A 26,036-nucleotide genomic window follows, 5' to 3' on the forward strand; every position below is an offset into this window, starting at 1 on the left:
TTGGACCCTCTCCGTTTTTTTGGGATACTCTTTAAAATCTGGAACCATTATAAACTGATATGGACACACACACACACACACACACACACACACACATATATATATATATATATATGGAATTCAATATGGAAATTAAGAATTAATTGAGATTGCATTTTTGCCACGGCCGGACAATTAATCAAAATCGACATTATTCGCGGGAGTTACGTTTTAAAAATAACCAAAACAGGCTAAATCCGCTAAGTAGTCCGCAAATTCTTAAGTAGTCTGTGAATTCTTAGGAGATTGCATTTTTGCTTGGGCTAGGCATTTATTCAAAAAGTAATCGAAATCGACATTCAGAACCCATAATCAATCTAATTTTTTCAGGTCAATTTTTTTCAATTTCCCTGCTGTGTGTGAGGTCATGTGACCTCGCTCTGTTAAGGCTGATTTAAACTTCTGCATCAAACGCACAGGTGTGGTCTGGCGTAGCCTTTGCGCGATCGCATACCCACGCACCTCTTTTAAAAAAATTTTTACTACACGTCGCACGTTTTGTATTACATTGATGATGATGTTTGGAAGCCTCACCAAAGATGCCTTGAGACGGTATATTTTCCATTACAATAAAATGATTATTTACATTAAAATATCTGTTTACAGAAGATTCAAGAAATGCACTGTTTAAAATAATTTATTTAGATTTATTTTATTTTATTTTTATTTAGAGTTATTTTATTTAGAAGAGATGAGGCTTATTTTATACTTTTAATATGAAAAAAATTTAAAATACTTAATTTTGTTTCCAAAAGTTATTTATTTGTACTTTTTATAAGTAAAAAAGCGACTGTTTGTTTCAGGCAATGTGTGTTTTAATTTTTGTTGTTTAAGGTTGATGTTCTATAAATAATCATAGATAGTAGATAGTGTGTGTTTCCCATTATTTTAGAATCAATTAATGCACCCTTTATCCAAAAATCTCTCACTTGTAATATGTGAGCATATTTACTAAATAAATAAATAAAATAATCATTCATTAATCATCATTAAGTTAAAATGTTCAGTTAATCCTGATTTTGATTTTAGGCCAAATCTCCCAGCCCTCTCTGGAACTCTGCATTTTTTGCAGTGTACAACATTTCATAGCTTTTATTAAAAAACTGAATATTTATATATTTATATATCATAATCTCATTGAAAGCATTAAAAGTAAACCAAAATAATGATGCAGAATTGTAATCTAAAAACTCCTTTTCTGATGTTCAAAAGCAACAAAGGGATTCCTGTAAAGTTGCATCTGTAGGTGCAGTGGTGTCTATCTAAAACTGAGCTGTCATTGTGGTCCAGACCAGGGTTAACTAAACAAACCGATGCTCCAGCTGACAGGTGTCCAGACCGCCCGGCCTCGCTCGCTCGCTATCTGTCTTCCTCTCTCTCTCTCTCTCTCTCTCTCTCTCTCTCTTAATCCAGGATTCACTTGCCAATTAACTTCTCTTTCTCTCCCTTCCTCTCTTACTCCAACACGTACTCTTCTTCACTCACGTCTATCAGCCGCACACAGTCACGCGCACGCTAAACTACCTCTCTGTCTTCTGTGTCTCTCTCTCTCTCTCTCACCCTCTGTTTATTTTCCTGCCTCCATCTGGACCAGGCTGATATTGTAATCGCCCTAATGCACATTGCCTTTCCCTTAGACACACACACAATGTGCCATCCTGACAAGCCCCTTTATATTTCAGATAAGCCAGGGATGTGTGTTTAATGAATACAAAGCCGCGGTGTGTCGCCGTGCACTCTGCCAGAAGGTAATCTTATTGAATAGGTGCTTTTCAGCGATGCAGAAGACGATAGCAGCGAAGGAGTGAAGATGTAACCTGTTATCTCGTGCCTCCTCTATTTTCCCGTCACAGAATTTACATTTAAAGATTAGCTGTAAAAGGGTAAAAGATTCAGGGTGGTGAAGGTGTCAGAATGAGTGTGTGTCGAATAGGGGGATGGGGTGGTCGAAGAGAGCATGACTTTAGCAGGAAAGAGTGAAGGAGACAGAAAAAAACACACAGGGTCTGTCATACAGGCTGTATCTGGCCTGCGTTTCAGCCTCGCGGCATTACTATCTCTCTCCAGACCGACTCTCTGCTCCCTGGGAACAGAGATTAGCACATTGTTATCTGTAATTGCGTTTTGTCTGTGGATTCAGGGGCTGCTTTTTGCCAAGGAGAAGGTGAGAATGGCACATGACCAACATTACGCTTTGGCATATCAGTGCAAAGGCATGATTGATGGAGAATATGGACTGTGTAATGGCTTCATTAGGGTTTACTTCTTTTTACGAGGTAACAATTGCTGAGGGATGGACTCGGCTCTTGCAGGAAGTCTGTAAATCTCCTCCATAAAAAAGGGTGTTCGTCTGTGACAAGCTGCCAAAGAGACATCAGAAACATCCTTACACTTGACTTTTTCCGTTAGTGTTCCTTTAAAGATACTACAAGTATGAACAAATTTGTCTATGATCAGTTTCTTGTAACTGGATGATGGGGAAAAGGGGTCTGTTATGTTTCAATATTTACAATGGCTGATGCAGGCGTAGTTCATTGATTTTGCAAAAAAAAAAAAAAAAGTTAGGGTTAAGGTTAATGTTCTGGTGTACCTTGAATTAGCTAACAACAAATGAGTGGCACAATTGTGTTTGATTAATTTTGTTAACCCTCTAGTGTACATTTTTTAATTCTCAAAATGCTAAATTGTGTTTACTCACTATTTATAATAGATTTATGACACCCATATCACCCATATAAACTATGTTTTGACCATCATCTTGATAACAAAATGTTTGTTTACTAAAAAACTAAAAATATTAAGTTAAACTTTGGATAACTTAAAAAATAGTTGAATCCTGATTAATGTATTAAAATAAGTTAAAGCAACATACAAATATTCATTTACTTGACTTTTTGTAATATTTTTTTTACAGTCCACAGACATAATTTTTAGGGCTAAATATTTCAAATGTATAATTTGAGCATCAATGTGTGTGGCCGCAATAGTCAAATTGCAGAATTATATGATTTATTAAAGGTAAAAAAATATAGATATTACTGAAAAAATATTTTAAAATATTTTTTAAAATGATGACCATGTTATTTAGCATTTTATTTTTCAATTTCTGTACTTGAATAGTGTTAGACTCCCCAGAAAACCATAAAGCACTGTTTATTTATTCATTTAGTCTTGTAATCTATTAGAATTTATGCAGATGCAATGGAAAACACTGTCCCAGTGAAGCTAAATTAAGTAAATCTTTCCAAGTAGAGCTCTTTAAATCATACGGTGAAATTATTTTCATATCACTATATATATTGCGGCAAAACAAAAAATCACAATGTCAAAGTTTTCCAATATTGTACAACCCTAAAAATGGTGGTCTCCTAAGTCAGTGGTGTCATGTGAGGGTCACGGGACGATGAGTGGGGTCCCTTGGTGATATCCAAAAATCAAATTAATTTTATTAAACTAGTAAGATTAACCAGAAGAAAAAAATTAAAAATTACATAAAAATATTTAAATAAATAAATAAAAAGCCATCAGCCTTTTTTTTTTTTTTTTGCAACTCCTGGGGTTATATTAAAGACACAGCAATAGCGTCAGATTCAGAAGATTGATTTTATGGCATCAGGTTAAACTTTCTGACACCTTTACAGCACTCACATGTATTAAAAATATATTCAGGCCTTAACTAATGGAGGATGGTTTTCGAGTGGCAAAATTAAACGATGAATAAACTTGGGCCTATTGATATGTCTGCATCATTTTGTGCAAGCTTTATATATTTATATCCATCTCAGAGGATATTGGGGGTCGCGAGTCACTGGCATTGTTATTAAGGGGGTCACGAATTGAAAAGTTTGGGAACCCCTGTGTAAGCACTTGGCTTACTATTGCTTTGCATACTTGTTTTAAAATATGAAATGAATTTTTTCTAAAACTTTTTTTCTATTTTTCTCTAATTTCTAAAAAAAAAACATTAATTTTAACAAGTTGTGTTTCAAATTTGAAGTTGATTTATGTTAAAAAATAGCTTTAAGTAAGATTTACAGAAATATTTAATGTTAACAAATGTATTCAAAATTTAAAAATGCTATAAAGCATGTATTGTTGGTGTATCCAAATCAGATTGTGGACAGTTGTAAAGCAAAATGCCCAAAATAGACCCGAATGAATCGGAATCAAATCAAAATTTGACCCAAATCAAATTGAATTGATACTCAGCCCTGCTTACAGCTATTACTGCATTCTCAGTTTACGTTGAGAACAGATGCATTAAGGACTACCTTTTTTTCTGTAATTTATGGGATCAGAGTGGAAATCTGTCAGCCGTATCTGTTCAGTCGCTAATGTTTGATTCATAGGCCGCTCACTCCCATTAATTTTGATTTATGGATTCTGATATGTATTTATGAAAAGGGCACCCACTCGAGTGCAGCCTCTGTGGCCCAGTAAAGAGGAGTGTAATTAAGATTTGTTTTGAGCCTAGAGGCTCGACTCCTTCAAGAGCTATGGATCAATAGGTAGAGACAGTAGACCCCTGTGTGTTCACTACACATATTGACACGCTCAGTCAATTAGAGCTCCTGAGGAAAGGAGAGAGCAAGCAAGCAGAAAGACAGCGAGAACAGGACGGATCGGTAGAATTGTATTCAACGTCTGAATAAATGAAAAATAAGGTAGTATGCAGTTGTGTAATGCAGTGATTTATTTTCTTTTTTTCCAAAGCACACAATGCCATATGGTGTGCATTCATTATAACGTCTATAGATTCTTACCCTGCTAGTGAAAATAACACCTGGTATATTCAATAGCTTCTTCATAAACTGAGTATACAAACTCTTTCTAAAAGTGTGTGTGTGTGTGTTTTCTTGTCTCTGGATTAGTCCAAATTGTATTGAGGCTATACAGTAGTTTGGGCTTCCTGTTGTTGGCAGTTAGTGTCACAGACACTGTGGTGGGACAATAGCTCCGTGGTGTAGCACACTAGAAGATTGTGTTGTCGTCGAGCGATCAGCAGGTGTCTTGGAGATAAATGCTCTGTGTCAATTATTTCTAGAAGAGGTGATTCATAAGGCGGGCCTGAAGTGTAGAAGTAGAGGAAGACTAAGTGTGGGGGAGCAGGTAAAGAGGAGCATGGGCCCGGGTGGATGAACCTCTTCGTTTTCAATGCGGCTTCACATAAAAGAGTCATTTTGTTAAACGTCCATTGCATCTAAGCTTTTGTTAGCCGTGAATAGAGGGGGCACCCCTGGCGCATTAAAAGTGTTTGTAGCCGCAGAACGAATGGAGAATTGTGCTGAATTACTTGATATTATCTCCCCATGTTACCGTCATCGCCATTGGGAAGACTAAAGGAGCCGTTTTAACACAAAAGTCAAAATACACTAATGTATATAACACCAAAGAACAAGACGATAATGCATTGATTGCTCAATCACTTTTTTAAAGCGTGCATTTTTTCTGGGCTGAATTATAAGATAGCATAGGTGGACTTTTCCTGAGAAATGAGTAGGCATGGACTGGTATAAGATTCTGATGGTATGATACCTTGGATGGAAATCACGGTATTGTGATTAGTGCTCTAAAATGAGTTCTTTTTAAAAGTCTGGGTAAAAACAACAACCTTTTCACCTATTGTACACAGCATACTTTATTCTATGAAATATTTCAAACATTTTGGAACAGTAAACATGTCAGGCTGAATAATTAAAATAAATCATTGACCTCTGCTGTCTTCATTGGGCAAGGCAATGCAAGTTTATTTATATAGCACATTTCATACACAGTGGCAATTTAAAGTGCTTTACATAAACAGGAATAAGAAAATAAAAACAAATAATAACAGTGATTAAAAACAAATTAAAATGTGTTAAAACAGGTTATAAAAGAATGAAAAAGAAAGACTATAGTGTGATCTGTCCGACAAGCACAGTTCTCATTCGGTAAAGGCACAGCTAAACCGATGTGTTTCAAGTGTTGATTTGAATGAGCCTAATATTGGAGCACATCTGATCATTTCTGGAAGCTGATTCCAGCAGTGGGGGTGTAGTACCAAAAGGCTGATTCACCCAGCTTTGACTGAACTCTTGGAATTTTATTGACCCTAAATATCTGAGTGATCTGTTAGGTTTGTATTCAGTTAGACTATCTGTAATGTATTGAGGTCCTAGGGCATTTAGTTATTTCTAGACAAGTAATCAGGGGTGGATTTAGTGATTTTGGGGCCCTACGCAATTCCAGCCATGGGGCCCAAGTTCTAAAATACACCCTTTCTACTTTTATTTAATGTTTATTTATATTGCTTTTTGTTATATATTTGATTTGATTGTATACTAAATAATATTTAGTCAAGTTAAAATTACATTTATTTAACTCTCACCATACAGAATATGATAGAAAACAATGTTATATAGTTTAGAGCTATAATATATACTTCTAGATATTTATTGGCCGCCCCCAGATTTCCTGAGACCCTAGGCGGTCACTTACCATGCTTATTGGTTAAATCTGCCCCTGCAAGTAGTAATACTTTAACATCTATTCTGAATGTAACGGGTAGCCAGTGTAAAGACCTGAGGACAGGTGTGATGTTTTCTGTTTCTTGTTAGAATCCTGGCCGCAGCGTTGTGGATGAGCTGCAACTGTCTTTTTTAGGAAGGCCAGTGAGGAGTGCATTACAGTAATCCATTCTGCTGGTGATAAAAGCATGAACAAGTTTAGTTTCAAAAACAGATTTCTGTACAACTTAAAAAATGCATCTTTGTATTTCTTGCTTTTCTGTGGATATAAAGTAATCCACTGCACTGTTCAGATCTAGAGCATGTTTAAATGTTGGTGTATCATGGATAGACCAAAAAACACATACATATACTGGAGGAATGGTATGACAGAAAATTTAAGCAGTTTTAAAACCTTGACTTTTTCTAATCACAGTAAACCTTGGTTATTGTGTCAGTGCTAGAAAGAAGGTTCCTCTGATAAGACTCTTGTATGCAGTCTTCCTAGAAGCTGCGAAATGAGAATGAACCTTGTCTCAGATCCTGTTTATGGCCATATGGATGCGAGCGTGTTTTTTTTAAACAGCTGGGAAGGAATTCACCCTGCCAGAAGCCATTCCTGGTCACTCAGGACTTCCGCCATTAGCAGCACGGCTCCACTGCACGCATATGACCACAGAATGAACCCACAGATGGGCAATGCCCTCAGCTGCCACAGACCTCTGACATGTGAGGCACTTTTCAGATCCCTCAGAGTTGAGATACTAAAGATTAACAAACCAGATCAAGTTCAGCAAAATGATGTATAGCTCTCCTGGTTTATACGTGACTCATGTGAGGTATTTGTGGAGCAGATCTTTATGGATCAATAAGGTCTTAGTTGAGAGGGTCAAGACAAAAGAGACTTCAATTTGTGCCGTGTATTTGCGGATCATTAGCCTTAATATGCTTGGCATAGCCTCTTAAGACCTGGGATTATGGACAAATGTTTAATAATAGTTTTTTTATGACATATATTATAATTGTGTATTATTATAATTATGTATAGACTAAAATAATGCACTAAAATGGTTAAATTAAGCACTTAAAAATGCATTTACTAACATTAATGAATACAACCTTATTGTAAAGTCTTTCTAAATTCTGTAATATCAAACAATATCTGATATGGGTAAATATTGAAATGGATTATTCTGATCAGTTTGCCTTTACATTTAAAACGTGTCAACATAAAATCAGTATTTACAGACAAATGATTCTTTAATCAATATAACTTGTTGTAACTCAACATTGATTGTATTTTTCTTCATAATCTATCATCAAAACGTGCAGGCTTGCAAAATCCACTAGCCCGACTTCCCAGGGCTTTGCGTTTTCTAATCGGGCTACGGAAATCTCCAACCGACTGATGGGCGATCTTAGTGGGCGTAAAAATACATTTTAATGTCTTTACATCAACTCCAAAATATGATAATTATGTGTGTGCTGTACTGCTAATACAGCAGCAACAAATCCACATTTTTACTTGAGAAGAGCCACAATTTAATCAATTACCTCTAAAATATTGCAGTGTTTCAATGTGTGGCACTGAATCACACAAATACCCGTCATTCACTCAGAGATAGCAGTGCTAAACAACTCGTTGGGTTGTTTGTAATCTAATATGAATATTTGTTATTATCAATGCGTTGCTTGCCATGTGTTGTTGATGTAAGATTGTAGTATGTTTGATCGGCATATTCGTATTGAATATACCATGCACACATGATATCTGTCACTGCGCACACATGTTACACCTTCACAGCAGCAGGGGGAGAGGTGTGCCTGTCACTGAATCCAGCATGGGGCTTCTCAACCCTCTTCCACTTTCTGTCTTTTTATTATGCACTGTCATAAAGTCTGTGCTCAATGCTAAGGTGTTGTATCAAAATTTGACTCTGAGGCCAATCTGACTTCGCTTTGCTTGCATGTTCTTTCATTTTCATTTTACTTATAATATATTTATTTAACTTTGTTAATTAAATTCCATTAATTTAGCCTATTATTTTTATGCAACAGTCAAGTTGCTATGTGAAGTTGCAATATTAATTTGCTATGTGAAGAAATGAAACTAATTTATTTTTGGCATGCTGAATTATGTGAAACTGTGAATATAGGTCTATATAATCACCTTGCAATTTTGAAATTATTGCTTTTTTGCTGTTCAGTTCATAAGATCAGATCAAAATTTTATGAAGTTTTAAAAAAAAAGCAGTTGCACACTATAAAACTGTAACATTTTTAAATATTTGTATTTATTGGCCTATATATCGGTTATCAACCTCCAAATCTAAAGAATTATCGGTTAACGATATCGGCCCAAACATTCATATCAGTGCATCCTTAGTCTCGTTAGCTTTCACATGCCAAGATGTTTCATTTCCTCAGCACCAAATAATGACTTCAACAAAGTATCTAAGGTTCTAAAAAACCTGAAATTTATCCAGGGATGAAAAATCAAAAACATGCATTGACTTCTTACTCGGAATTGTCCAGAACTGTACAGTTTAATAGGACGTTTTTTTTTTGGGTTCGAAAACAAGCAGTATTACATAATGAGGCCTGTCTAATGTATACATACATATATATTTATAAATGTTTTTTTTTTCTATTAAATAAATGATGTAATTTCTATTTAGGCTACATAAATATTTATTTGGGCTATCAAAAACTGAAGAGTGCCTACCAAAGGGCTACCAGGGATTTAGAAATTTTGCGAGCCCTAATGTGGAATAATTTGTTTTTTTAGCAGACATCGCCAAGTGGTTGCATGTAATTTATTAACCTTAACCAGTAGTCCATAGCAAATTAGAGATTGTTGAAGATCTACTGTTATTTATTTATTATAAATAAATAACCTAAATTTTGTTTTTTATTTAAAAAAAAATATTTATTTATTTATTTATTTATTTATTTATTTATTTATTTATTTAATTAATTTATTAATTAAATTACATCTAAACTATTAAATTATTTATTTATGTTGTTCCTTTTTGTATTTTCTATGCCACATATTTTGCGAATAGCATTTTATGTTGACTTTGAGGACTTTTAATTCCATGATTATGAAGTAGGGATCTTTGGCGTCTTTCAGTTTGGCAAAAAATAAAGAAATTACTGATGAATGTATCCAAGCTCATAAATGGGTACGAATAGATCGCAATGGCTCTGTGTGGTATTTCATTGTGCTGTGGTCGCTCTCTGATTCATTTCTTTCAAAATACACTTCAGCGCCAGTGTTTTAAATAGCTGCACGTTGCGGCGAATGGTGCAGCTATGGCAAAATAAAGACCCCTCTCTAAAAGGGAAGGGGTCTCGTGGAGCAATAAAATGGCAGAGCGCATAAATCCATCTTGCCTTATAAGGTCAGAAATGTTTTAAGTTGTTTCAGGACAGTTGTGTGTGCCAGTAATTGCTTTCCCATCTGTCTTAATGTGTCTTTATCAACATCTGGTTTTGTAAGCTATTCTCCAGTAACAAGTATCCGTTATGTGTCAAGGGTTCCCAGTCCTGCTAGCACGATTAGCCTAGCCTTGACTACCGCTCCGAGTGCAGCGCCACATATGCTTGCCATTACTCCATACCATTCACAAAATGTAATAACTTTTCAGGGGAAAGATGTGTGCATGCGACTGTTTTTCTTCTTCTCTTCACTTTTTCCGTAACTGTAAAGAATTATTTTGGTCTGGTTTTAATGTTCCCCCGGTGACTGGACAAATTACTGGCTCGCAGGCCGTTCGGGGCCGCTTGAGTGAAATGTGAACAGCTCATCCCTGTAAGTGCCGCCTTGTCTACACCTCACCGTGTACCTTACCAACAGGGAAAATGAGAAAGACGTCTCGTTGGCACATGAAAGGAGACGCGTCTTCAAGAACCCATCCTCTTCACAGAGGCTCGGGGCTCAGAAACGTGCACACACTTTGGCAGCGATGCAAAGATATGATCTTAATCTGCTATTTCCTCTTTGGCAGTATTAAATTGTCCACATAATAATTCACAGCTGCACTGGGATCAAATATAATGGTGCAGCTGCAATTTTATGTTTGCGAATTTTAACTGTTCTTCCTTTCTGTCTCTCTCGCCGTCTCCCTTCAGCCCCGCCTCCTCCCGGCACCATATGGGAGATGCTGCTACAGTCAAATGAAAGAGGGTTTATGCGTCAAAAATGGCTTGGCGATGTGTGCCGTTTAGGCATGGTATATGCAGGCCTGACGGTATCATCTGACGGTATGATAACCTTGGATAAAATTATCACGGATCACAGTATTGTGATTGCTTCTTTAAAATATGTCATTTTAAATGTCTGGGTAAAAAACAGAAACTTTTTCCCTCTTTGAACACAATATTTTCACAATATATATTTTATTTTGAGAAACATATTAAATATTTTGGAGCAGAAAACATGTCAGGCTAAAGAATTCAAATCAAGCATTGACTTCTGTCTGTCTTCGTTAGTTTCAAAAACTGTTTACTCTTTAAAACGGCATCTTTGGATGTCTCGTTTCTGCTTGACATACTGTTACCCTAAAAAACAAAACAAAACAAAACAAAAGAACGAGAAAAAAAATCATACATATACTGTAGGAACAGTACAACAGAAAGTTTTGTTGGTTTTAAAACCTTGCTTTTTCCAAACCGCGAAATACTTTGAAAACGGTTATTATCCCATGCCTAGCGCCATTGAAGCCACCTTGATGGTTAAATTGTGTTGCAGTTGTGTGCGCTGTAGCGTGCCATCTCAGTAGAGGGATTAGGAGCTTGTCATGGTTTCATTCACCCTGAGATACTTAATTCCAAACATTTCCATCCTCCAGAGACCTAATCGTATCTAGGATTTGCATTGGTCAGGTCACGGTCTAAATCCTCACTTAGATACCTTGAATTATTTTTGGTAGTGATGTGCAAAATTATATATTTTTAAAAGGACTAATCAGAGGGATATCTGTTGGAGTGAATGGTCTTCACGCAACATTTTATTCTTTAAACGTTTACTCACCTGTTGAACTTTTGTGTTTTGTTACTATTTTTTTTAATTTATCCTTTATTTTACCAGGAATTTCTCATTGAGATATGCATCTCTTTTACCAGGGAGTCTTTGCCAAAGTGGCAGCACAAAAAGTTTCAGATTCAAAATCTGACATACATAAAATATATCACGAATTAAAATTTACATGATTCTTCTAGGTAAGACTTCAAAATGTTTTTAAAAATAGAGATGGAATTGTTTCTAACATGATAAAGCTTTGCATTTAATTCCATAATATAAGGCAAAAGGAGGAAAATGCTTTTTTACTAAACTCCAAACATACTCTAGGAACATTTAAATGTAATTTTTAAGATTTTTGTGTACTGTACTATTTTTGTGCCAGTCATTCCTTTGAGAAGCCCTCTACAAGTAGATTTCATTTTCGCCTGATGTGATTAAACATGTGCATACTAATGGTTAAAGCACAGCCTGCAAATAAAATTACCATTGTTTGTTAAAATCTGTTGTTCTCAATGATGATCCTCAAGACCTCTTGTTATTCATTTTGTATGTTTTTCTTACTGCTTCAGATATTTTTTCTATTTATCTGTAAGTGCCCTGCGAAGTGGACAGCATGGGATATTTTGCCATTATTCTATTTTGAAGGCATGTTCAATTCAAAGGGTAACATAAGCAAGACGCGACTTCTATGCTAATCACATGATTACGGTGAAATATCCCTTCACGGTTCTGGTATAATTGAAAATGCTGCAAACAGTGGTGTAGAGCAAATCTTTTTTTTTATGAAGTAAATTGTGTAGGAAACATGTCGATCGGAACACAGTTCCTTCTTGGAGCACTTTTCCAACATCTATTTATTCAAATCAATTGTGGTAAACAAGAGAGACATGCAAAATAAGCATTGTAGGATGGTCACGAGGACCAGGATTGAAAACCCCTGAATAAAAATGATCAAAGAAAGATAGACCTTACGATTCAACTAGTAGTACACTTCCAGCAAGTACTTTTAGTTTTTAAAAGATGTCTAATAGATGTCTAAACATAGTCACCTTGGCTAAATTTGGCCTGTCAGTGAAAATCTAATAGGCATCTAAGAACAGGCCAAAACTAGACTAGACATCACATAAACAGATATGAATGACTACACATATAAGGTCTGTCTAAACAGTCTATTTAACTATTTGTTTTGGGTTGATTTTCACTGAAAGCCCAAGTTTAGCCTTGCTTTAGCCAAGCTGTCTACATTTAGATGTCTATTAAACACAAAACTTGTTGGCTGGGCTCTTTGACAACTTAACTATTGTGATCCATTCCTATTTTTAACGTGGTGTCCAGATAGATCCTGGGGTGATTCAGCACCATCATCGCATGCAGCGGGGAAGACAGCACTCATCACTGACAAGGGGGTCCTTCTGGACTCAGCCTCCCCGAGCACTTATTGCCAAAGAGATGATTTGTCATGCACAGCCTCAGGCTATTGCTTTTAATGACAGCGTAAACGGAAAAGTCGGTGGCTGATTAGAGAGCATGCACGCACAGCATGCTTATTCAGATCTCACTTTTGGCTCCCGTCTGGTGCTCCCTGTCACTCCACGCCAAACACGACTCTCTTAAAAGGCCCCTTGCATCAGCTGAGCGCTCTAGGCACCTCTGTGTGTGTGTGTGCACAAGATGGATTTGTGCTATAAACAGAGAGTTGGATTTATCTGCGATTGGCACCGCATTTTTCTCCACGCAGGATTTGGAGCCCAAAAAGGAGGAGAGCGGAGAAAATGCCTTTATTCAAAACAACTGTTTGTGAGTAATTAACATATGAAAGGAAGCTTACAGTCTGGCAAATCCCTGCACTTGTTTTCAATTATTTATCCACATACTGGGAGGAGGGTGGTGGAGGTGGGTGTCGATCGCAGAGGGAGGGTGGCGGGTTATCCGGGACCATGAAGAGAAAAGTGATTTTTTTTTCTCCCCCTAACACAAGCAGAGGGCCTCTGGGAATTTGCTATGAGACGAGATGAGATGAAAATGGAGTTAAGCCAAAGAGTGGATTATAGGTAGCGCACTGGGTCGATGACGAGCGGACAGTGAAATGGAATGAGAATTCCAGATCAACATGATTATTGGACACACTTCAGCTCCCTGAGAGAGCGAACCATTGATCTGACGGAATCTGAGCAAAATGAAGGAAAATACAAGAGGCCGTGTCCACAACTAACCTCAGGGCGAGATGTTCACAGGACACAAGGAATGATGAGGATAAAGACAGAAGGACTGGATGGAATAAACTTTTCACAGACATTTGTAAGGGTGGAGCCTTCCTGTGTTCATCAATGCCACAAGCTCGAGATTGATGGGCAGGGCTGTGGGCCAGGACAATATCAGCACCGAGCAGAGGAAACCAGAGGGAGGAGGAGATCAGGCAACACACTAAGAGACAGGAGAGAGGGAGGATTGAGAGAGGAGCACAGAACGATTGAACAGACGTAGAGTCGCTGTGCCAGATGCCACAAAATATAGAAGCAGGAAGAGCTGAGGGAAGAAAAAGAGAAATGAAACAGAAGGAGATGGTCTGAACAGCGGCACATTCGGAGGCATCATATACTGTAGTATCATGTTTTAATGTGCGTGTTATTTCACTATTGCAAGCTGTGCTTGTTCGCCCATAATCACTAACCTTATTTATGATGAGCTCTGGAATAATGTTATAATCAGATCCCCTGTTTATGGATAATACAGGCTGTAATCTTATACGTAATAGGCTATTTCAATGTGGTCGTGTCATTGGCCCATGAATATTTTCTGGTTCTTGTCAAACTATTTCCTAAGTGTAACAACAGGCAATTCAATCATAACTTTATGTTAAAACAGCTATCATAACCAGACCCCCTAGTTTCTCGCGATTCCACGATCATTGAATCCAACTCAAAATCAACAAAAAGGTCTCAAATTTTTGTGATCTTGCAAAATTCTTAATAAAAAGCAAAATAATCGCAAAAAATTTAAATAATCTCTTAAAACATCAAATTCTAAATATATAATTTAGTTCTAAATTCATATAATCAAATTATATTCATTTAAGTTTATTATGTTCATTTAAGCAGCACACGGGATGTATTTGAGTGTCTCTTGAAAAATGACACTCACACTTGCGCCCTCACAATCATTACATCACATGGAATTGTTTTCTGCCTGTGTGTGCAGTAAGCAGACGCGGATGAAGCGCGAGTGATTTACACATGAAGGCAATGCAAAGATGCGTTTAGAAATCCTGTGGTGCAAATGGACCATTTTGTGCGTTTGACGTGCTTCAGATCGCAAAAAAAGTGTGAGTAATGCAACAGACAGAAAAGCAAGCAGCTTACAATGATGGAGATTGGTTCAAAAATGACAGCCGTTGGATTTGGCTTAATTTAAGGATATTATTTGTGATGTTAATCATGAAACCCAACGTCTTCGTTTAACTTTTCCCGCCATTGATGAGAGAAAATGCTTTCCTGTAAAGAGTTTAACAGCAATCCGTGTTTTAGGTATATAATGGTAGGGGAAGCCCTAACACATGTCTAATGAGTGACATAAAAATGAGTTATACAACTTTCCTTAAGATTAATCCCTACCATTTACAACTGTTTTAGATCTTGTCTGACCAAAATAAAGAAACTTTAATTTTGTGATGTGTCATTGTCATTTTGTCAGATTGCATATCTAACATAGTAGGCTATCTTTTATGGTAAGATATATATGGGCTATATATAATTATTTTTTTATTGCAAATTTCTGGGAATTACCGCCACAAAATCATCATTTTTATCATGGAAAAAAGCGTGAAAAACTAGGGGGTCTGCATAACATTATTTATCAATATGTGTCTCTTTTTGATAGCGCATGAACATTTCCCGCTTCTTATCAAACTATTTCATAAGTGTAACAACAGGCAATTCAATCATAACTACAACATACAAATATTTATCAATATCTGGCTCTTTTTGGATTCTCAGAGGCTATAGAAATTAAACATGTATTTAGGAAATATGTTGGGACCATTGTTTCTCTTTACATCTTTCAAAATGGTGTATAAATAAAAACAAAACTTTTTTTTTTATTAGTGTGATTCTCCCAACCCGCATAAAATATTTCAGTAGAACTAAATGTTTGTGGTATAAATGTAGCATTTGTTGTAGAAGCGTGTGACTGTAGGCTATAGAGAGTTCGATTAACTCCCGCTGTCCTCATTCTCGCAGATGTGACTCTCGTAAAGACGCCAGCCTCTGTGTATGCCATTCATTTCAGACTCTGACTCCGGAGTGCCTGACAGAGCCATTGATCTGCTCTCTGCATCTTGATCTCTTGAGTTTCACAGTGTGCGAAGGCATTGTTGTTTTTTTATTTTTCAGTTTAACATAGTGTGGTTGTGTTGATGCTACTTACAATTCACTTTGCACATGTCTTTGTTTACTGCCTTACCGTTATAGATTTTTGGCTGTTGGGCTCCAGAGTGAAAATATAAAATACTTGCATACTGATCTTTTTGTTTGTTTGTTTGTTTGTTATCCACAGATTCAGCTTCTGGTAAAATTGAGGGAAACTTTCAGTCACTAAATTATTTGGGAGTCTATACACAACCCAGTAACTGCCTATAATGAGAGAACTGACTTTTCATTGTGTTTTCAAGTTGTGTTTATGCTATATCCCTGGCTTTGTATCCTCAGAACGGAGTGCAGCAGTTGTTTAGCCGCCTCTCTCCTCTCCAGTCTCAGTCTTTATGCCATCTGTGGGTTTGATTTAGCAGCTGAGAGGCTTTCTGAGCAATGGACAAGTGATGTTAATAGCATACATATGTCAGAGAACTGTTTTAGTTTTACGGCTTCGACATGAGACGGCTTTTGATTCAAGCGAGTCCGAGCATAACTCATCCACTGCTGCGCTGCTTGCCGTATATTTTATTAATAGCAATGAGTTTCTCTTTTTATTTCCTCTGTATCTGTTGCTCTCTTTTTTTTCTCTCTCTCGTTCTAGTAGTGGCGGTAACTTTATTTAGCATGTAGTACACACACAAAAGCTCCTCTGCAGGTTGACAGGCTGCTCACCTCACAACATATCTGCAGTGCCCGTTGTCATGGTAACTGCAGCGGGCTGCTGGCGGTACTTCTGGTCAGAGGTGTGCTGAAGTAGAGCAGCGCTGACCAGAGGGATGCTCGGGGTCTGCCCAGGACACCTGGGGTCAGTGTGCCACAGAATCGCAGCTCCGTCTGTCCTCACCTCTCCAGGGCTACTGAATATTTCATGAGCACGCTGCCCGTGTTTTCTCCTAATCTTAAAGTATAGAGTCTGGACGTTTGTGAAACCCATGCCTCAGCTCCTTCTCAAGGGACTGTGTATTGTTTAAAAGACAGAAATAAGTGGCTTTTCATGGATTTCCTCTATCCTTACATCTGTGAATGGAGGATTGTCACATTGTTTCGTGGGGAAATGGAGTTAAATTGAATTAAAAATTGAATTGTGTTCATCATTTGCTCATGCTTATGTCAATAAAATGTGTGCGTCTAAAGCACTGTATCCATCCAACGAGTCAAATAGAATAAAATGGTCAATTTCTGATTAATTGGCGTCAATTAGCAAAAGTAAAAATGGAATTTGGTGCGGTAGGAGAAGCTGCGTAAATCTTTTCTTTATTTAATAAATGACTTGCGAATCAGAAGGTAATCCTGACACGCAGTGAACGCGCGGTGGCTTCTGAAGGTGTCAGACGGTGTCAGCACAGATGCTTTTGATTCTGGAGGTCATTAATAATATAATAACACTAATACTGAGATGGTTGAGTCATTTTAAAGTGACCAAAACAACATTTCAGATGTTTTACAGCGTGCTCAGCCTGGGGTTTGTCTATTCACACATATTTATATTATCATACGATCTCTCATTTCAAAATCACATGACTTTTTTTAATGCGCATACTGGAATTTGTTCAGTAAAAGTGTTCCCACATAGTTTTAGAGCATCTGTTTTTATCAAATAAAAAGCTTAGGTAACACTTTATCTTAATTGTCCAATTGAGTATGAGTAGACTGCTGCTAAACAGACATTTAACTTACTATAAGAAACTTTGCTAGTACATTTCAATTTACACTAACCCTAATCCCAATTCTTACCCCAACCTAAAAATCTATTTATAATCTAGTGACAATTAGTTGCAATGTAATTTAAACTCAACTAACTGACCATCAAAATAAAGTGTAACCAAAGTTTATCCTACTTAGTAATGCGCATAATATATTTCCGTTTCTCAGCATCACTCATCAGTGAACAACAGCAGAGCATTAGAGCCAATCGCAGCTCTTTCTGTTGAGCATGTGACCAATCATAGGCGTTTAACCACCTGCTCGATAACGCTCAGAAAGCGAGCGAGATACTTTCATTTGTTTATTTGCTATAAATGCTCATGTTGTTCTGTGCATGTACTTGAGTTTTTCAAAGGTACAGTTCATATATTCAACTGTTTGTATTAAAGGACAACATTTTTTTACAAATAATATATAAATCTAAATATATAAATTTTAATACAAGAATTGTTGTGCTGTGAAGTAAAATATAAAATTGTTTAAGGAAAGCATCGTCAATGCACCGTGATGCACCGAGATATCGAAATGAACCAAAACGATGGCATGATAATCATAACAAAACCAAACCGTGAGACCATTCACACCTCTAACAATATTTATATATATTTATTTTTATTTTTATTACAGTTGCAACATTTTTCCAAATATCTTTTTCTGTGCTCTTCAGAATAGTGAGATTGTGAGTTTTCATTAGATAATCTGCGTCTTCAATAAAGGATTGCACAAGTGGAAGGAGCATGTATTTTAAACTTCTTGAATGACTGGCATTCGATTTCTGTGGAAATCTTCTGTTAATTTGCCTTCTGGGTGTTCCTCGAGAAGGGCAAAAGTGAGAGGCAGATAACTGCAGCTTGTTGATGCCCCAGTCGTGGCTTGCGGAAGCCTGATAGCAGAACCAGCCTTTCGACCAGGACAGTGGAGGTCAGGCCGTGAGCTCGCCCGCCCTCAGGGCTTCCGACTTCAATTACCTGAGGAGCAAAACATCCCGGCCTGCCAGTGGGGGGAAGAGTGTGTGAACATGGGATATCGGGGCTGTGCAGTCCCGCAGCAGCGACATCCTGCCAGAGGAGGCCGGGCCCTGTCCGTTCTGGTTCCTGACAGTGGGCTATCTCTGCCGGGCCCGTGGTTCCTTCCATTCTAAAGGCCATTGTGTGGAGAAGGGCTGGGCCAGGAACGACTGGTTCCTGTTGGGCTCGATCTCTCACTCAGCCAGCTCCGGTCCCACTGACAGATTCCTCCTGTTTTGTTTTGCTCTCTCTCTCTCTCTCTCTCTCTCTCTCTCTCTCTCTCTCTCTCTCTCTCTCTCTCTCTCTTTGTGTTAGTCACATGAGGATACCGAAAGTAAGAACAGAACTGAGAAGATTCAGCTTTTGTCCCCTTTTTTCCAATATGTTTGCATTACATAATCTAAACATAAGCCGGGACAGCTGGCATCCTCACTTTTGAGAAAGTTGACAAAAACACTCTAAAGCAGAAACATCTTTTTTTTCTCTCTCTTCTCAGCGTTTGCTAGAGAATCTGTCAGTGCACATCTGGACCTCGAAAACTGAATGTCTGGTGATAAGGATTTAGAAATGAGACGTAGGTGTTTTTGTTTGTTGCCTAAATGCAGAACCAGACACAATGAATCTGTCACTCTGTAGAGGTGTGTGTGTGTGTGTGTGTAGATGTAATATCTGAAGTATGTATTACTAGCACCACCTAGTGTGCAAACACAAAAGGATGAGCCATGTTGGCATCTTTACCTTCAAGTCCCCTCTGTGTTATTCATGAGATTAAACAGACTTCAAAATAACATCAAACTCCTCAGCCTGATGAAACATGCTCTGTTTTCCACAGAGAGGAAAAGCGACTCAGCTGTCAGACGGTGGCTGAATTGGGCTGAGAGCTGAGTCTGGCTCCGGTCCAAATGAGGGGGCTGACACTGACGACATGCTTTTCATGAATCAGCACAACTGCGGGTGCCACTTTCTAGTGTGAGCTACACATTCAAATGATACTTGCATTCATTATACAGACTGGAGAGCAGGATCATTTTGCCGTCACAGAGGGCGAGATGGTGGGGGGGTGGGTCTCTTTGGACTTGGTGACCGTTGTTGGGTTTGATTGGCGTGCACTGTGTGTCGCTGTCATGCTGAAAAGGTGGAGTGGGAAAGTCATGAATAGCTGCAAGAACACAGATCTGGCCCCGGCCCTCAGCCACAGCTTGCTCTGGGACTCAGGGACAGCAGAACGGACAGATGGCTCAGGACTGGACACACACACATACACACACACACTTCAGATTTTTCTCTTTTCTTTTTTCATGTAAACCCACAACACTTAGGTAGCTAAACAGATTCAAACAAGATATAGAAACCAGCAACAATGCACTTAAATACAAGAAATAGCAGAAAACTAATACTGTAATTTACAGTATTTTAATTTGAGTAACTTGCTAATAGGGATGCAATGATTATCTGAGGAATAATCACGGTTATCATGATTATTATGCATTCAATCATTTTAAAACATTACTAGTTTAGAAAATCACATGAAAACTCCTTATACAGTAGTTAAAAGTGTTACTTATTGCTGCTCAGTAACCAAATAATGCAGAACAAAATAATAATAAAAACAAACAATACTCAACTTCTCTCTCTCTTTTTGGATATCTCTTTTTGGCATTTAAACCTAAGTAATCCTTTTGTGAAAATACTTAAGTAAAAATAAATGACATAACTCTGAATAAACAAACAAGTAAATAAATAAAAATAAGAATATATTGTCTAATGTAAAAAAGTATTTGTCTAGTGTAAATCTAAGCTACATATTAGTTCTGAACCTCTGTCTGTTAGCCACATTTGATCGACTATATTTTAAAATTGTTTCTTTTTGTATTATGTTGTTACTCTTTGGAATAGAAATTCCATGCAAAGTATGAAGCTGACCGGTCAGTTCTTGTCACGTGACTTGCAGTGTGCTCGGGGCATTTTTCCAACCTGGTGCGCCTGGAAATCGTAAGCGTATCATGCCACTTGCACGCCAATATGCCAATGCAATCTCATGGCAATTTGTAACTTTTTGATTTAGTGGGTAATTAGTATGAATTCATGCAATCTAATTTGTACAGTTTTGTACGATTTGCTTATCACTAGGGCCAGACAGAATCTGCGGACATTTTTTGCTATTTCTGCAGGGAATTTGGTAAAAAAATCTGCAGATGTATGCGGAATGATTATTAGACTTAAAACGTAATATATTCAATTAAAAAATACCTCTTGAGCCTTAATTTTACGTTTACAATGCAAATCCAATTAGTTCCACTTATTTGGTAAACCACGCAACTCTCATATAATATCTCTACTAAAAGACAGAAAATATTACTTTATAAACTGTATTGTAGATAAATCATTTCAACATTTTAATATTACTATTATTGTATTACAATAGTATTAGTAAAATTACTTTACAAATGGAGTAAATATACATTTACACACATTTACACAAGTAAATTCAGACTCAATCAAAGAATCATTCTTGGGTTAAAAATCTGCGGATATCTGCGCGCACAGATTCCATGTGGGCCTACTCATCACCCTATGAAGGTTGGGTTTAGGGCAGGGTTGGGTGATACGCCTCTTTTTTAAAACCGTACATTTTCGTACAAATTAGCCACTAAACTGACAAAACGTAAAATACTTGCGTTTCCTCATGAGATCAGGCTGAATATGCCGCTCAAGCCGTGCACCTCTATTGGAAATAACGAACTTGTGCGCACAAAAGACGCGACATGTGAACTGACCTCAGTTATAGCCTTAGCCATAGTTTAAATCAGCCTTTAATCCAGTGTGTGTGCATGTTGTGTACAAGCTCGGAACTTTAAACTAGCACACAGTTGGCATAACTTTCAGTTGCAGCAATTTTGTTCCATGAAGAAACGCAGTTTTAAGAAGCCCTTAAATTTAGCTAAATAAAGTGTGATAGTGAAACCGGTTAATTGTTGAATCCCTACCTGCTAATTGAACTCTTTATTGTTTCGGTCGGTCAGTCAGTCAGTAAGTCAGTCGACAGCGACCTCTGGTGGAATTACGTGAGAAAGGCAGGCGTAAATGGCACTCGCGAGGAAAAAATAGAGATCTGAAAAAGCATACACATCGGCCTCTGGTGGATTTGCGAAAACAAAAACTGCAAAATTACGTTGCTCCTGGGACATATTTTGCTCTTTCTTCAGAAATGTATATAAGGGTACGTAATCAAAATTGTGTGAGAATTTTAGTATGGCTTTATTGATGAGCTGTTATCACTGAGATGAAATAGAAGCACTCCTATCACACTGCCTAAATATGATGTTAACTGAGTGTTTCCACTGTTTACGGCAGTAATGTTTCTTCAGTCTTATGGCTGAAAAACATTTATAGTCTGGTTTGTGTCCTCTTATTAGACAGTTTTAGGGTTTCTTCAGAGCGATAGCAACATACTGGCTGATCTCTCCATCCGTTTTTCCCTCTGCTTTTTATTTCTGTCTTACTGCAGCCTCTGCAGCTCAGCCACCCTGCATACGAGCAGATCATCAGAGAGCTCTAATGGCTTCCAGCTGTGTGGAAAATCAAGCCCTTTGGGTTGGGTCGAGAAGTAGACAATGCAGAAGAAAAAGCAAACTAATTTGGTCCCTTTTTTCAGTGTCAGCGAACCACAAAAGACACTGTTCCCCGGGTGTCACCCTGCAACACAGGTCAAGGGGCTGAGTGTGTGGGGACACCGCATGTGTGCAACTCTGTCTCGCTTTCCCAGTTCGACTTGCAAGTGAAGACCCTGTCGAAGAGGTATCTGTATGCTCACTGGCTTTTCATGAAGCTCTTAAGCCTATCATGAAAAAAATAAAAATCTGGCACTGTTGGTGCTTGGAATGAGAAAGAAGTGGAATCCCTTCAGCTCCCAGTTTCCTCATCTCGCATTGTCTCATTCCTGCTCTTTCAGTCTGTTAATTCAGCCAACTCTTAAAGCAGGCCTTTATCAAGCCGGGCTGGAAATATATTCACTTCCCACCGGCTCTGAAAGGGTTGTCAGATTGGTTTAAGGGTAGGGAGAGGACAGAGGAGAGCCACAGAAAAGCCTGAATATTTAGTTTGCTGTGTTGCCTCTTAATAAAATCATAGATGTAGCGAATTTTGTGAAATGTGCTCATTTGGAGGCGAAGGCAATTGACAGATCTGGCTTTGTGCTGAGTGGACATAAGGGTGTGTAAGTGCTGACGAAAAGGAAGTGGAAATGACTTTTTCTCTCACACCAAAGGGCAGGATATAAATGCAGCAAAAGTTGTGTTTTTTATCTCATAGAGAAGTGATCCTCCTGAAATTGTTTCAATTATGTTTGTTTTATGAAAACGCTCCAGCAGGCGTCAATCACGAGTTGTTTGAAATAGCTTCTGTCAGTTTTGCAGTGTTTTTCTTATACCTTTGCAGTACAATTTGCCTTTTTAGGACTGTGATAGCTGTACTGGATTTTACTTCGGTATTTAAAGCTGCAGGAAAAAAGCAAATGAGAAAATCCAGCATTGTTGGAGATTTGGTAATGTTCGTAATTTACAAGTGAATGCCACCGTTGGCAATTAAAACAAATCAACTTTTTTTGACGCTGTGCCAGTAGGAATAAAAAAAAGAAGAAGTAATTTTCTCTTTTTTGCCAATGATTGAACATTTAAGGTACAATTATCCTTAGTATTGTATTATTACCCATCTCTGTGAGATGATTGAGATGGCAGATTTCACTGCCACCTGCACTGAAATGTTTTTTTTCTTATCTCAAAGTCACACTCTGTTCAACCCCCATTGAGCAGAGACAGGTTGGTGGCTGATGCAGAGAGAGAAGATGAGGCTCGAAACGTGCAAGGAGGAAAGCTTCATCTCTCCACCCCTCATCCTCATCGTTTGCTCTCTCCCTCTCTCTCCTGAGCGTTTCCTCCACATGGAGCTCATCTGCTGTTTAAGGCGGCTGGGAGAAATGCCTTCAAGCTGACAGGGGCTGAAAGCCCAGACATATGTTAATCACATGCAGTGATGGCAGTCTGGGAGGGGAGAGGGAGAAACAGCAAATCTGAGAAAGAGAGCAGAAAAAGAACGAGCGCGGGGGGTGGGGGGAGAGCGCCACTCTAGAGACTTAAAACACAGCAGTAGAGGCAGATGCATGCCTTTGTTTGGACTCTCCAAATTGATTTTTCTTGCTTTTAATGAGGTTGTTCCCGCCGCTGCTTGCAAAAAAAAAAAAGAAAAGATTGTGGAGGGATGCTGATTGATGCAAGCAGGATGACCATACACCGTTATTTTCCAAGAATCTAAAGTATTCGAGCATCCAAACAGTGAATTTATGACAGCTGAATTTGATCATCCTGACATCACAAACACACACACATCTGAATGTTTTAATCGTATATGAATGTTGTAGTAAAGCATAAAGTGAATGTGGATAAGCAGAAGCAGATGTGAATGAACTCAGATTGGCCGGTTGACCAGAAGAAGGTTGTTTTTGCAACAGTGCTCTTAATTCAAAGCATATGAGAGGACAGATTCTAAGCATAAACCTGCCTTTCTCTCTGTCTAATCCTGTCTTTTATTCAATCATTCTATCTGTCTAATATCATTCATATGCTGTCCTGTCTATTTAATCAGTCAACCTACTGTTGATTGTTTTATCCATCCATTCATCCGTCCGACTTCTGCCCCTTCTTTCTCTCTCTCACTCGCTCGCACTCTCCCTCTCCCTCTCTCTCGCTCTCATACACGCGTGCTGTGTTTTGTGTGGCTGCCGCGCATCAACTGGGAGGGGTCAGAGGAGGAGGCGGAGAGCGCGTGTGTGCGTTTGGGTGCGCTCTAGCTGTCATTGTCTCAGTCTGCGGGCTCCGGGAACAAGCGTGTTCAGGATAGCGCGAGGCCCCAGCGGCCACACGTGCCCTCGTTAGTGCAGGGCATCCCTGGAAGCAGAGCAGAACGAGAGGCAGGTCTCCATCTGTCTCTCTCAAGCTCTGAAAGCAGGAGGACAGGCTGCTCCACTCTCCCGCTCGGACCTGGTGTTTGGGCCCCGGGGGTTCCTGTGCCACCCCCGTGCCCCACGCAGAGCACAGAAAGGCGCAAAGAGACTAAGGTTACCGGGACTTTGGCAGAAATAAGGAAAGCAACCTGGATTCTGTGATAGCCAGATTGTCTCCAGCATCCATGATGCCAGGTGAGATTGGGAAGCTGTCAATGTGCATGTTAGGGAAATGTAAATATCTTGAAATAGAGGCTATGTAAAGCTACTTTTACTGCTTTTGTTGAATACTTTTGGAAGAAGCAAATGCAAACCAGCCTTCTTTTTATATGCTTGCTTTGATTTGTTGATTAGGCTATGTGAGGTCTTAACTGACAGGTTTTTTAAATACAGCTGATGCCTTTTCTGATGGTATTTCTACCTGTGCAGTGGAATGTTGCTGAACTAGAAGTGTAATTGTAATATTTCATATTTATATTATTTAATATTTAATATTTTATATTTAATATTTTCACATTTTTAAACTGGAACGCAACTACGTTCATTCATTCATTTTCTTTTCGGCTTAGTCCCTTTATTAATCTGGGGTCGCCACAGCGGAATAAACCGCCAAATTATCCAGCATTTGTTTTATGCAGCGGACGCCCTTCCAGCTGCAACCCATCATTGGGAAACACATATACACTTATTCACACACATACACTATGGACAATTTAACCTACCCAATTCACCTGTACCAAATGTCTTTGGACTGTGGGGGAAACCGGAGCACCCGGAGGAAACTCATGCGAAAGCAGGGAGAACATGCAAACTCCAAACAGAAAAGCCAATTGACAGAGCCGAGGCTCGACCCAGCGACCTTCTTGCTATGAGGCGACAGCCCTACCTACTGCGCCACTGCGTCTCCCTGGAGTGCAACTCCAGTATAGATAATTATATGCACACAGTATTGCTGGAAAATTAAATTATGTCGACGCCAATTGCCTAGTGATTAAGTGCGCCAACACACAGCACTGAGGCGCTCACGGTGACCTGAGTTTGAGTCCCGGCTTGAGGTCATTTGGTGATCCTTACTCCTCTTTCTGCTTCAAATTCTTTCCTGTCTGTAATCGCCACTTTCTTATCCAAATAAAAGTGAAAAGTCCCCAAAAAAAGAATTTTATATATAAAAAATGTATTATTATTAGTTATTTATTATGATGATGATGATGATTATTATTATTATTATTATTATTATTATTATTATTATTATTATTATTATTATTATTATTATTATTGTGGTTCTTTTTAGTAAGCCTTTCTAAGATAATCACAAAGGCAACACTTGGTCATGTATTTAAATCAGTACTGTTTACAACATTTCAATTA

General features: G+C 38.3%; 1 protein-coding gene across 50 annotated transcripts in view; it reads left to right on the forward strand.

The window, feature by feature from the left end:
* runx1t1 (RUNX1 partner transcriptional co-repressor 1) overlaps nucleotides 1–26,036 on the forward strand; it is a 233,066-nt gene that overhangs the window by 154,186 nt on the left and 52,844 nt on the right. For 4 of the 50 annotated variants that reach the window (XM_068215192.2, XM_068215193.2, XM_068215194.2 and 1 more), the window contains exon 2: nucleotides 10,659–10,790. In XM_068215192.2, the coding sequence (XP_068071293.1) occupies nucleotides 10,659–10,790 (132 nt within the window). 50 annotated transcript variants of the gene reach the window in all.

Source organism: Danio rerio, chromosome 19 (assembly GCF_049306965.1).
Source record: "Danio rerio strain Tuebingen ecotype United States chromosome 19, GRCz12tu, whole genome shotgun sequence".
In the NCBI taxonomy this organism is placed as follows: Eukaryota; Metazoa; Chordata; class Actinopteri; order Cypriniformes; family Danionidae; genus Danio; species Danio rerio.